This window comes from Schistocerca americana, chromosome 7 (assembly GCF_021461395.2).
Source record: "Schistocerca americana isolate TAMUIC-IGC-003095 chromosome 7, iqSchAmer2.1, whole genome shotgun sequence".
Taxonomy (NCBI): Eukaryota; Metazoa; Arthropoda; class Insecta; order Orthoptera; family Acrididae; genus Schistocerca; species Schistocerca americana.
The window spans coordinates 443,338,203-443,353,325 of NC_060125.1; the positions used below are offsets into that span (position 1 = coordinate 443,338,203).

The window sequence follows — 15,123 nt, forward strand, 5'->3', positions numbered from 1 at the left end:
TGCCCAGTTGATATGGTGTCTCAAGTCTCGCAATTTACTAATCACTGCAAAATATGGATTTTGAGCAGGCTGTTCTGTAGTTCACCACCTCGTTACTACGTCAAACCATGTAACGGACCTCGACATTTCGTTGTGTGTCAGGGTCTGTCCCAAGTGTTGTCCTCTTTGCTATAGCCATTAACCCTATTATGGACTTCTCCTGCTGGGCATCTCTGGATACCTTTTCATTGATGATTTTGTGACCTATTGCAGTTCTCTATGGACTTGTCTCCTTAAGTGGTGTCTTCAGTGATGTCTCGATAATCTTTACTTGTGGAGCATCGACAATGGCTTTCGCTTTCCCACTGACAAAACTGTTTGTATGAATTTCTGGCAGTGCAGTGGTTGTGTTCCACTGTCTTTACATCTTGGACCTGTTGTTCTTCTGTTCGCTGAAACTATGAAATTCCTGGGGCTCGTGCTTGATAGAAAACTTCCGTGGTTGTCCCACATACCTTATGTGGCTGCCCACTGTATCTGGTCCCTCAATGTCCTATACATGCCCTAAGCTGTACTTCATGGGGAGCAGGTTGGGCTACCCTACTACATTTGTACCAATCCCTTGTTCATTTGAAACTCACCTATGGGTGTTTCATTTATGCATCTGCATGTCCATCCAGTTTATGCTTTCTAAATACAATGCATTATTGAGAATCCTGTTGGACCGCTGGTGCCTTTTACACTAGCATGGTTGAGAATGTCTATGCAGAAGCTGCCAAACTACCACTGTCATACTGACCTGATGTTCACCTCACTGGACACGCATGCCATTTGTCTGCCATATCCTGCCACCCATCCTCTGCCTCCTTCTTCGACGACTCCTTTGACCACCAGTGTGGGGCACATCCCATTTCTCTGTTAATTCCTGGAGTCAGCTTAACTTCTCACAACCTGCCACTTTCCCAATGGATGTGAACCCTTTACCACCTTTGCTTCATGCAGTGACCTGTGTTCACCTTGGATTTCATTTTCTTCCTAAGGAAACTACTCGAGATTCGATCTGTTGCTGTAAGTTTCTTGACCTTCACACAGAACTTAGCGATATTACCTTTATATACACTATGGCTCTTGAGCTATGGAGTTGGGTGTGCCTTCATAATTGGCAGTGAGGATTTTCAGTATCGGCTTCCAGAACACTGCTCAGCATTTACAGCAGAGCTCTTCGCCATTTATCAGGCCATGCAGTACTTCTGGCGACACAGGCTTATCAATTGTCACATGCTCTGACTCTCTAGTTGCCATTCAGATGCTGTGTGTGCTGTACACAATCCATCCCTTAGTGAAACTGGATCAAGAAAGCTAAAGCTTCCACCTGCTCACTCTTGAGAGAGCCACTGTGATGTCTGTGTGTGTTCCTCATCATATCGGTCTGACAGGAAACGAGGCTGCTGCCGAGGCTGCAGTCCTCCTACATTGGGCCACTAGTTCATCCATTCCTTCTGATGATCTCCGTATTACTGTCTGTCAGCGGGTGGTGTCACTTTGGCATCACAGCTGGTCTTCCTTCATGCGAACAAGTTCCAGGGGCTTAAACCTCTCTCAGCCGCTTGGCCGACCTCCTCTTGGTCCACTTGCTGCAAGGTCATTTTAGCCAGGTTGCGTACTGGGCACTGTTGTTTTAGCTATTGCCATTTGTTAAGTGGTAATCCCCCACCACTTTGTGCTCATTGTCATCAATCTTTGTTTGCCATTTCCTGACCGAATGCCCTTTTTTTAACCATTTATGTTCTGATATATGTTTGCCGTCTGAATTATTAGTGAACAACGCGTGTGCTGTTGACCACATTTTACTTCATAGCAGTATGGTGAAGGACATTTAAACTTTAGTTTGGTATCTTTGTTGTCTCTGTGGCATATTTTGTGGACCTTCCTTCAAGAGAAAATTCTTGTTCTTAGCTCTTTCCTTCCATCAACTGGGCTTAACACAGAGTTGCTTTAACTCCTTTCTAGTTGTTACGTTCTAAGGTTCTGACAAGGGCGCTTATGACCTTAGTTGTTTTTGTGCCCTAAAATGAAATAAAACAAATATTTAATTTGTCACTGTGGTATTGTTCATAACAGCAAAAAACATTTCTCAAGCTGCACAGAGATTCTGCGCAGATCATGTGCATGTTTGGCTCTATGTATTCTTGTAAGCAGCTTTTCTGAACAATGAAAAGAATACAAACCAAGGAACAATCTTTTCTTCTGGACGAGACACTGAAGGCAGTCTTGCTCATTAATTCTGCGAGCACTTTCATGCCAGATATTATCGCTCTTGTTATGATACAAAGAAAAAACATCTGATTTCAGATACCCAATAAACTTATGCAATTTATTTTAAAACATTCCTTAACTTTCCATTGCCCCGAGGTAGTAAGTCACTATGTCATAGTTGCGAAGAGTATGATGTTGGCAATCATTTAAGGTGTGACCAGCCCATTTCTTTGGCCACAGCAAGCAACAGTGCTCTGTGGAGCAGGGAGTGCTCTGCAGCTCAGCATGAAGCTCATGAGCTGGAACAGCCTGCTATAAAGTGACTAGTTTAATTACAAATGATAGTGTAACAATTTTCAAATTGGATGTAGATAGATCAAATGATTGATATAATTTTCAAGTTATTTAAATATGGAGTTTTCTGAAGGTCTTGCTTCAGCCCTGAAAGTGTTGAAGTGTATTAACAATGTTAATGAATACTTATGGAATAGTATAACAATTAGGGGTATCACCTTCAGCCTTGTTTTCAAATGTCTTTACTCAATTGTGGCTGGTTCTGGTGACACTGCACCATTGTCATGTCCGTGTATTGGCAAATTTGGACCTATAACCAACTTTCCATACTGTGATAACAGGGGATATGGCAGTATGGAAAGTTGTTTATGTATCCACCTTGTGTCAGTAGAGTGTGTCGTCGAAGCCAGTTGCATTTGTATAAAGAGATTTCAACAAACAGCTGGAGATGTGACCATTAATTCTCATATACTGACCATCTGTTGTCTCGCTCTCCATCCAAAATAGAAGATGGATATATGAAATAATGGAGTATTGGATGTGATCAACTGTATGGTAAAATAATAAGAATTTCTTGTGCACTCTCAGGGAACAATTCGTGCTAACCAAATGATGTGGTTTGAAGCTATACTTAATGGAAGGAGGAGCACTGAATATCACTAAGTCCTTCAACAAAGTGAACAACAGTATCGATCCAGTGAATAAGATAGTATCACCAATGACACTTGCTGACTTACATTCAATGAATTTTGTATTTGTTTGTCCTACATGATGTAGTCCCACATAGTTACTTTCATGTGTGTGTTCTGTTTTTTTTGTCTGCAAGTAGTTCCTTCATTCTCATGAACAGGTTGAGATAACTAACTTTTTCACTTCAAATATTATTTGACTCATTAAGAGTACTAGTAATCTGTTTTCACCTAGACAATAAGTTACAGGACCTGTTAAAATGGTGAACTGTGTGTTTCAGAAATTACGAATATGAATTTGAAATTAAGATTTTTTCTTTTCTTACTGCAACTTGAATGATTCACCACACAGATGTCAGCTCGATTCATCATCAACCCCTCTGGACAGTTTATCTGGATTAAAAACAGGCAGCCAATTTTGATAAACCAAAAAATACCTAAGGTGAAGATGTTAGGTGTCTGTCTCTCTCTATATATAAGTGGACATACTAAGCTGATGTCAACTAGGCTGATGTTATTTACTCCACGAAGCATTCCTCTTGTTTGCTGTTCATTTTATAAAACTACCATTTAATTTAATTTCTTATTTAATATAGGGTTTGTAGAATTACTTATGTTGTTGACTTATTTTGATGAAGATATGTGTATATTTTTATTTTTCTTCTTGTGAAACAGCAGTGGATTACAAAAAAATAATTTAGTTTCAGCCAGTATGCTATTTCTGTGAGAGTTGCTGGAAAGATCCCCATAGAAGAATGCCGTCACGTGCGGTCTTACAAGAACGATCCTCATCAGTGGAAATACTTATGTATTGAAGGTAATTTCAGTACTGATACCTGTTACTCAAGAGCTTCATTACTCCCATTACCACTGCATCTTAAAATTGTTACTGTAGCTTGTGCCATCACCATGCCAACTACAAAACCAAAATATAGCATTAAAATTTTTTTTTCCCCACTGCTGCCACTGCTTCAGCCTTGTAGCCTGTTCAAAGAACAGGAAAAAGTTCATGAATCAGTTTGGGGATGTACTTTCAGAAGACTTTGAAGTACTGGGTATTAATGCCCTTACTAATTATGGAGTACCTTTGATACTAGTTTCACAAATAATTGAAAATATATAGCTTCATAAATTACTTGCTGTATCTGAACAAGTAAGAGGGTAACTTGAATGGCATATGTGGGTCTTGTCAGTGATTGTTGCATTGTATCTGAAACCATATTTCCATTGACTCCTATGTTCTTTCCCAGGAAATTAATATTTTTTTCTATGAGTTGCCACAGTTTTTTTTTTTTTTTTCATATTTTTTGAATTTATTTTTCCCGACTCACATGACAAATTACTACAAATAGTGTACCATTTGGAAAATAACCTGAAAATTGAAATCCTAGCCTGCCCATTCACATTATTTGTGATGCTGTGTCTTGCGTGTGTGTCAGAGTCCAAATGTTGATATTCTTGGAACAAAATAGTAATCATCTCCGTGAAAATCAACATGGGATCTGGAAACATCAATCATGGAAGTGGTGGGTGGGTGGGGGGTGGGGGGGGGGGGGGAGGGGGAGGGGGAGATAGATAGAGAGAGAGAGAGAGAGAGAGAGAGAGAGAGAGAGAGGGAGGGAGGATCCCTATGGTGTATGTAATCTGTTTTGCAGGTCGATCAAACATTTCCTGGCAGTAGGGTGCGGGACTTTATGCTGAACAGTGTGTCATCCGCAGATGCTGAAGTAATAGGTGTTCAGCACCTGGGGAATGTAATAAGACTTTTGCTGTTAATTACACTTAAATGGCTTAATTGATACTGTAAGTTGCAAATTCAGGCATTTTGCAAATAATGCAGTTATCTGTGAGGAAGATATATGTGGTAAAAATAGCAATAATATCAACTTAGTTCTTGACAGAATATCAGTGTGCTACGAAGACAGTGTTAGCTGTTAGTTTAGGAAAATGAAAATATGTGTACTTCATGAAACTATGTATAACAATGGCTTTCTTTGACTACACGATTAATGAGTTACAACTAGTATCAGCTACATTGTAAATGATGTTGTTGTTGTTGTTGTCTTGAGACCTGAGACTGGTTTGATGCAGCTCTCTATGCTACCCTATCCTGTGCAAGCTTCTTCATCTCCCAGTACCTACTGCAGCCTACATCCTTCTGAATCTGCGTAGTGTATTCATCTCTTGGTCTCCATCTATGATTTTTACCCCCACGCTGCCCTCCAGTACTAAATTGGTGGTCCCTTGATGCCTCAGAACATGTCATACCAACCGATCCCTTCTTCTACTCAAGTTGTGCCACAAGCTCCTCTTCTCCCCAATTCGATTCAATACCTCCTCATTAGTTATGTGATATAACCATCTAATCTTCAGTGTTCTTCTGTAGCACCACATTTCGAAAGCTTCTATTCTCTTCTTGTCTAACCTATTTATCGTCCATGTTTCACTTCCGTACATGGCTACACTCCATACAAATACTTTCAGAAACGACTTCCTGGCACATAAATCAATATTAGATGTTAACATATTTCTCTTCTTCAGAACGCTTTCCTTGCCATTGTCAGTCTACATTTTATATCCCCTCTACTTCGACCATCATCAGTTAATTTGCACCCGAAAAAGCAATACTCCTTTATTACTTTAAGTGTCTCATTTCCTAATCTAATTCCCTCAGCATCACCAGAATTTATTCGACTACATTCCATTATCTTCGTTTTGCTTTTGTTGATGTTCATCTTATATCCTCCTTTCAAGACACTGTCCATTCTGTTTAACTGCTCTTCCAAGTCCTTTGCTGTCTCTGACAGAATTACAATGTCATCGGCGAACCTCAAAAGTTTTTATTTCTTCTCCATGGATTTTAATACCTACTCCGAAGTTTTCTTTTGTTTCCTTTATTGCTTGCTCAATATACAGATTGAATAGCATCGGGGATAGTCTACAACCCTGTCTCACTCCCTTCCCAACCACTGTTTCCTTTTCATGTCCCTCGACTCTTGTAACCCCAATCTGCTTTCTGTACAAATTGTAAATAGCCTTTCACGCCCTGCATTTCACCCTTGCCACCTTCAGAATACGAAAGAGAGTATTCCAATCAACATTGTCAAAAGCTTTCTCTAAGTCTACAAATGCTAGAAATGTAGGCTTGCCTTTCCTTAATCTATTCTCTAAGATAAGTCGTAGGGTCAGCATTGCCTCACATGGTCCAACATTTGTATGGAATCCAAACTGATCTTCCCCGAGGTCGGCTTCTACCAGTTTTTCCATTCATCTGTAAAGAATTTGGGTTATTATTTTGGAGCCGTGACTTATTAAACTGATAGGTCAATAATTATCACATGTGTCAACACCTGCTCTCTTTGGGATTGGAATTATTACATTCTTCTTGAAGTCAGGGAATTTCGCCTGTCTCATACATCTTGCTCACCAGATGGTAGAGTTTTGTCAGGACTGGCTCTCCCAAGGCTGTCAGTAGTTCTAATGGAATGTTGTCAACTCCCGGGGCCTTGTTTCGACTTAGGTCTTTCAGTGCTCTGTCAAACTCTTCACACAGTATCATATTTTCCATTTCATCTTCATCTACATCCTCTTCCATTTCCATAATATTGTCCTCAAGAACTACGACCCTGTATAGATCCTCTATATACTCGTTCCATCTTTCTGCTTTCTCTTCTTTAGTTAGAACTGGGTTTCCATCTTAGCTCTTGATATTCATGCAAGTGTTTCTCTTTTCTCCAAAGGTCTCTTTAATTTTCCTGTAGGCAGTATCTATCTTACCCCTAGTGACATAAGCGTCTACATCATTACATTTGTCCTCTAGCCATCCCTGCTTAGCCATTTTGCACTTCCTGTCAATCTCATTTTTGAGACGTTTGTTTTCCTTTTTGCCTGCTTCTTACTGCATTTTTGTATTTTCTCCTTTCATCAATTAAATTCAGTATCTCTTCTGTTACCCCAGGATTTCTACTAGCCGTCGTCTTTCTACCTACTTGATCCTCTGCTGCCTTCACTATTTCATTCCTCAAAGCTACCCATTCTTCTTCTACTGTATTTCTTTTCCCCATTCCTGTCAATTGTTCCCTGATGCTCTCCCTGAAACTCTGTACAACCTCTGATTCTTTCAGTTTATCCAGGTCCCATCTCCTTAAATTCCCACATTTTTGCAGTTTCTTCAGTTTTAATCTACAGTTCATAACCAATAGATTGTGGTCAGAGTCCACATCTACCCCTGGAAATGTCTTACAATTTAAAACCTGGTTCCTAAATCTGTCTTACCATTATATAATCTATCTGAAACCTTATAGTATCCCCAGGGTTCTTCCATGTATACAACCTTCTTTCATGATTGTTGAACCCTGTATTCACCTGACCCCATTGTAAATGTATTTGGGAATAACACTGCACTGATGTGTGAAGTGGAGAGACCACAAAGGCTCAACTTTAGATAAAACAAATGTGAGACTTCATTGCTAGGATGCTGGAAAAATTGACCTGTAAGAAGGCATTGAATGTGTGTGAGAAAAATGGTCCAGTTGGTCACAGGCACAGGCTGATGAGGGTTTATAACAAAAATGTTGCAAAATCGTAACTGCCACACTGTTGAAGAAAGCCATAGGACATCATGTGAGAACCTGCTTATAAAACTTTAAGATCCATCTTCCAGGGCAGGAACTACATTCTCCAGCCCCCTACATATATATCCTATATGGATTGCACTTATAAAACTCTGTTTGCACAGAGGTGTACAAACAGTCATTCTTACCGAACACTGTATATGACTGAAATGAGAAGAAAAGAGTAGAAGGTACTCTCGCACACTTCAGTGATTTGCAGGCAATAAATGCAGATGTATTGTTATTTATATCACTAAACAGCTAAAATGCTCACCCAATCCCAGCTGCGCCTTTCCTGTCTCTTGACTTTCAGGGTCAGAATGTATTTCATGTAATTACTGACTGAACAAATTGAAATTGTCATAGTGTGTTCATTAAGAGCTGCAATCCTATGTTAAAAGTGTAACATAATAAGTCAAGGATTAAAGTTGAAAATGTGTGTGTGTGTGTGTGTGTGTGTGTGTGTGTGTGTGTGTGTGTCTTGAGGCAGTGTAACTCACAACATACAAATTACCCTGGCTATATTCATCCAGTGTTTGACAATGAGAGCTCTTAGAGACTTGAAATAAACTGTGCACATAGTTTCAAACCTTTTCAACACTTTTTTTCCCAGTGTCACCCCCACAATATAATGAAAGAAGTAGATTGCTTATTACATCTTCACTGTTCATGCAGTAAAACTTCGTCAGGCATGATGTTGTAATTTATTACTTCTGCACTACTAACTCTAATTGCAACTCATTGCGCAGACATTCCCCACATATTTCCCTTTTTGTTCATGCAAAATTACACCATTGTAAAACATGTAGTTTAGGAGGGGGGAATTTGAATGTTTTTCCTTACCCATCATGAAAGATTCCCAATTTGTGTAACATATACTGCCAGAGGAATTATTTTTCACATATAATGTAGCTGCTGATGGAAAATACACTCTTGAGATTTGTGAGGAAATTTTTTTTACATTGTCCCCCTTTGGGTCCAGGGTTTAGGCCTGAGGTATTCCTGCCTGTCGTAAGAGCCGACTAAAAGGAGTCTAATACATTTTGGCCTTTATGTGATGGTCTCCTGTCATTTTTGACCTCTACTCTTCTAAATTTTCCCGAAGAGCGAGCCAATTGGGGAAGGGCACCGTACATGGTGCATCATGTCAATCGTGCTCTAAGACCTCTCGCATCCTTAGTCAACGTGGATCTGCACTTCCGCTCATTCTCCAGCTGTTGGGGTATGTTTTCCTCCATCCACTGTGCAGTATTGTTTTCTACGCTGACGATGATAATGGACTGGTGTGCTTGCCTGCCTCATCCACCACCCCCATCCTGCCCTCTGCCCTTCTTCCATTTCCTCTTCCCAGTAAACAAGCTTCTCAATATGTAGAAGAATTAATGGTTGAAGCGGCACACCAATTAAAAAAGTTGTTTTATTCCTTGATACAATGTAATACATGAACCTGTTGTGGCAGGTACAATATGTATTCTGTGTTTCAAATCTGTTCACACTTGGTGAAATTTGTCTTCATAAGCAGAAGTAATTGCTTTGTTGATTCTAGTCTCCAGTTGTTTGTTGCCTTTTTCAGGAGTTTGGTAAAAACAGACTTTAACATGACTGGAAAAAAAAGATACTTAAGGGTGTTAGGCATCAGACCTGGGAGGCCAAAAAAATGGTGCCAAATCTATCAATTGAATTCACTAGAAAGGCATTGCAGAGGGAGTTTGTCAGTTCAGACGATCAGTGAAAATAGTGTACCATCTCGGTAGAAAATACTGGTTTGTTGAACAATGGATGTGAACATTATTTTTGACCTTTGCATTCACAGAAATAGTTCATAAAATAAAAAGAAATCTGATTTCCTGTAGGAAATGTTTATCTCCCCAGTAATAGCAGTTGATAGAGGTCTAATTGAATATGTTATTGATTTTATGTTGTACAAGGGATCTGAAATTCTTGTGAGCCTCTTCAAACCATCCTCTGTTGAGAACTTTGCAGACATTGTGTCTTCTCCATTTGTTCAATGCTGGCATGTATAATACTAGACATACGTAATGCTATACTACCTCTGAGGTAGTTGTACCTGTTTTGTATGAATGCAGAGACATTTGTTTATGCTGTATTGTGTTCTACAGTTTCTCCTACAGAATGTGTAGACGCTTATAATATGGTGATGGGACATGAATGAAGGTGATAAAAATAAATGCAAACCAGTCTGTTGTGTCATACATTTATCCTGAATCTCGAATGGTGCATCTGTGAATATTATGTTGTTTTAGTTACACCCATTGAAGTGGAGATAGCCATTTCAGTTAATGAATTCATAGGGAACATTCAAACAGATATAAAATTGTATCAAAGACTTCCTGTCAGTAAGTCACTCTGATTACAGTGATAGGGCTGCCATAAAAACGTAGGTTGGAACTTATAGTGTTACCACTGCTGTGGAGACACTATGCAATGGAATCTACTAGTGTCACTGATAGGACACGTTGTTAACATACCTACCTTACCTTCGAGCAAATGGACTCGCCTGTCCCATGTCACCGGCATGTACATGTTCGAGGGAAACACAGTCACTTGTATGTGAGCGTTCTAACATAACGGTTTCACTATGTTTTTGAAATACGAACAACAGAGTTGGATCAAGATCGAATGTGCCAGAGGTCGTACAGCATGACAGTGTCATCAAGGTCTTCAAGAGGTGCGCAGGGAATTGGTATTGCCATACAGAACAGTGACACATTGGGTAAAAGCCTTCAACGAAGGTCAGCAAACTGTGGCAGTCACTCATCAGGCAGGTCATCCTAGCGTCTCTGAAGAAGAAGTGCATGCTGTTGCTGTGTTAGTGGACAGCGACTGATGCCATATGATTCGTGAGCTCGCCTATGAAACTGGATGAGTGCATACGACTGTGCTTCGCATCCTGAAGGAATGCCTTGGCATGCGAAAAATTGCATCTCAATGGGTTCTGCATGACTTGACGGAAATGCAGAAATGGATACGTTATGATGCTGCTCAGACGCACTCGGAGTGCTATGAGCGTGAAGGAGAGGCTTTCTTACGCCATATCGTAACACTGGATGAGACGTGGGCCACACCGTACTAGCCAAAATTGAAACGCCAATCCAACAAATGGTATCATTATGGGTTACCGCGAAAGTCGAAAGTGTGTCAGAGCCCCAGTATGGTGAAAGTTATGGTGATTCTCGTGTAAGACTGTGATGGTGTTATCCTAACGCATTACCTTCCTCCATGGCAATGTACAGTATTACTGTTTATTTTTGGAGCATCACCTGCGACCAGCTTTGTGAAAGAAGTGGCGACACTTTCTGTGCAACCCACCCATAATTTTCCACGACATGTGCATTCACATACAGTGAAGCTGTGGCTGCTCTGTTCGATCGATGAGACTGGAGTTACTGCACCAAACATCTCCTCCACTTTGCTTGTTGTCTCTTTTTTCAGTTCCTTCTGATTTGATTTGATTAATGCAGAGAGACAAAAACAACAGTAGTCTTAAGCTCACAGGTGTCCATAATGAAACTGAGTTTATTTTGCGATTCCATTCCCTGGGATTCTAGTAAAGCCAACGGTACTCTTAAGAAGTAGTAGAGGACACTCTACCTGTGTCTTATTAGAAGCAATTTGTCTTATTAGAAGCAATTTGTCTTATTAGAAGCAATTTGTCTTATTAGAAGCAATTTGTCTTATTAGAAGCAATTTGTCTTATTAGAAGCAATTTGTCTTATTAGAAGCAATTTGTCTTATTAGAAGCAATTTGTCTTATTAGAAGCAATTTCTTCATGCGGCCACCACCACCATTATCTTGAACAACTTCCAGACCCAAGCTGGGTCTGCCTGGAACATAAGCTTCGCCATTTAGCCCTGTTTTCACCATCACCAGCAGAAACGCTAAACATGAATTCCAAAGGCCAAATGGAGAAACTTGAGTTAAAGGAAAGAAAAATTGTAAGAAACATCATAGGACCAAAATTTCAAGACAATGAGATTATACACATCAAAAATGAAACACACTACAAGAAAATTGAAAACTTCAGATGTGGGACAGTTTCATCCTCCTCACCCCATAGTCTACACATAGAGGCTTCTTCCTCTGTACCAATCACGTGTAGATGGTTCTCAAATTTCCCACAGCCAGTCATGATTCCTACCACGAGTTTAACCTGTTTCCTGGTAAAGTTCAGGATTACAGAACTTCTTGAATTATGGCATTGGCATCACTAGCTTGCCATGGTTTTACATTTTTTTGGATCATATAATCTAATATTCTAAGCTCTGCTTCCTTATTCAGCTACATTGTTTTGATTTTACCATTGTCTTAGTGATGATGGCAGACTCCGGAACACTAAATCGGAGTTATTGTACCTGTCCTGGCCAGTCTATCAGCTTGTTCATTGCCTTAATCCCTGAATAACCAGGTATCCAAAGTGGATAAATTTTTATAGTCATATTCTGAGAACTAATTCCAACAGACTAACTAATCAAATCTTTGACTTTTTCTGTAACCGTAAAACGAAACCCAACTGGTTTAAAGAAACTGAGAAAGACCTAGTGGAATTAAAGATTTCAGAAAATTCATTTATTGATCGAACAGTTAAATTAATTACTAAAGATGAAAACATAAGGTTCCAAGACAAATCTACACAAAAGTCCAGACCCTTCATCTCGGAAGGAGAGAGGAAAAGATCAGAAAGCATGAAGAAATACTGGGCCCTAAGAAAAGAACAATGCACAAAGAAATGATTGATCCAGCGTACCCCAAAGAGGGTAAAATGAAAGAAGAAGAAATCAAATCAGAGATGTAAATGCAGATACCACAAGAAATGTGTTTGACATCATAGAGAGGTTTAGTGTTATAGGTCAGAATGCTCACTTTCCTAAAAGATTTAATGAACATATTACATTGTCGCATGTACTCGTCAGCAGTTGAGTTAAAGGTAGCCACTGCATTGGAGAGAATGCTCTTCTTGACTGCAATAGCTGATTAGTGGGCCACCTTGCTGTGACGTGAGAAAGGATCTCCACTCCTTTCTGTTTTCTTCCACAGAGATAAACTGTTAGCTAGTCATCTCTTCATAGGTCTTCCTCTATTTGGCATCTTCAGCCATCATTAACCACATATCCAATCCATTCGAATATCTTGTTTTTAAACAAACCTGCAGTGATTGCGTACTTGTAAATTCATGCTGTAGCTTTACAGTGAAATTCTCCACTTTTCACATATAATATTTGTAAGTGGCCCCCAGGTTTTTGTAAGAACAATTCCTTAGGAAGTGAAAAGCAATTTAAGTATAGGACAAGATAAAGAGTGTAACTGTTTGAACTTTTCTCTGTTTTTAATCTTTCTTGTTTCTTCTCTGCTTCCCCTTTTGTGAATGTGTGCTGTTTTTATCATTCATAAGGTCCCTTTTGCCCTTTATAGTGGCACTTAGAAACTCCCTCAGTTCTTGGGTTTGACAAACTCAAGATGCCTTAGCAGGTGACTGGTCAGAGATGCCAGTCATCACTCTGTACCTGTTTCAGTGGCAACTATGGAGCACTGTGGTGGAAAAATGTATGGCTTAAAGATCAAAATTATGAGACGGGTAGAGACCCTGAACTAAATTGCCCTGTGTGGTGGTGTGGTGGATGACTGATGAACAAAAGCAATTGATTGCAGACAACTTGAGTCATTTGCAATGCCTCAGTTGTATTATACTTGACGAGATATGGGGTTCTGCTTGAATAAATAAAATATCTTGTCCTCTCCACGGGAATGCTGTGGCACTTCTTAACCAGAACCAAAAGAACATGAACAGTCTGGACCAGTGATCAGTACTAACAAAGCCAACTGATATAAAACGGGATGACTATATTTTCCACAGAAGTCAAATTTAATGTTACTGTTCATGAAACAAACTGTGAATGAATTGCTACAAGTAGAGCCGAAGGTGCAGGGTCATTTTACAGAACTACCCATTTTATATTAAAAAAGGTTTAGAGGTGCTTACTGGACATAAGAAATATGTGAAGTAGGAGCAACTGGAAGACAAAAATGGAGCAGTGCGGTTTACTGCTGTGACGGAGAGGCAGGGAGGATTTCACAATGAAGTCAAACTCAAATCAGTGGGGTATTTTTACCAACTTTCTAGTGATGTAGAATATTTCACATACTAGTATCATAAAGAAAATATAGAGGAGGTGGTGGTGGTAATACAACAGCTCAGCTTCCATGTTGTGACTTAAATCCACTTCAATGACACAATGCAAGTGACAGATAGTATTCAGTATAGCATTGAGACAAGCAAACAAAAGTTTGTAGTGTTCATTATCGAGGGGAACACACACTACAGTTGATGTTTCCAGATAGTCAATAACAATGGAATTTTATTAGGTCTAATAAACAAAATATAAGAAGTTTCTTGGAACAGACTACTCAGTTCAGTCCTAGCAGGCAATCACTGATGTTTCACTGGAATGTTCTTATCTGGACAAAGTCTGTAGTGATAGGTCATGTTAGGCAGTGATCTCAGGTAAGAGTTGGAGACAGTCCTGTGAGGCAGTGACAAGAAAATGCACTCAGCACTGGTTTGGCTGGGAGGTGCTCCTTGATCAGCTTAGTATGGTAGACTATGGTGGACTGCTAGGTAGGGATAGCACGGAGCATAGCGTGTGCTTGGCAGAGGAGCTGTGATTGAGGATCTGCTAAATGTGGTTGGTGTCGAGCATAGAGTGTACTTGGTGAAGAAACTCTTGATTGAGGAAATGCTATGCGCAGTTGGTGTAAAGCCTCGAGTGTGAAGTGACTACAGAGTGGTCAGGCGGCAACCTAAATACTTGCCTGGCAAAAGGATACCAGGGGAGGCTTGTGACTCTTGGAAGCAAGATAGTGCCATGATGGCAGTGCCGTTTGCTGTGATGTTTGTGCCTCGCTGTTGAGGCTGGTGCCACACGGTGTCTTACTAACTGCAGGAAGTGCAGTTGTAAACAATCTGGCTTGTGTCTGTTGTTGCAGATTGTTTTTATCTGAGCTCCAGAGGAAGTGTCAGTAGCAGGTTGGAACAGCAGCAGTGTGCAGTACATGATGGTATGGATGGTGGCTGTGTGGATCAAATGTAGCACTATTGGGTTCGTGTTGAGATGTCATTATGAACCTGAGATGCATCTCAAGGTAAACATTGTTCTACACTACTGGCATTAAAATTGCCACACCACAAAGACGAAGATGATGTGCTACAGATGCGAAATTTAACTGACAGGAACAAGATGCTGTGATATGCAATTGATTAGCTTTTCTGAGCATT

At 40.0% G+C, this 15,123-nt stretch overlaps 1 protein-coding gene across 1 annotated transcript in view; it reads left to right on the forward strand.

Moving 5' to 3' along the window:
- The window catches only part of LOC124622668 (poly(A) RNA polymerase gld-2 homolog A-like), a 148,879-nt gene that overhangs the window by 121,511 nt on the left and 12,245 nt on the right, over positions 1 to 15,123 (forward strand). The window contains exon 10 of the mRNA XM_047148461.1: positions 3,920 to 4,035. Within this exon, the coding sequence (XP_047004417.1) occupies positions 3,920 to 4,035 (116 nt within the window). The remainder of the gene's footprint in view (positions 1 to 3,919; positions 4,036 to 15,123) is intronic.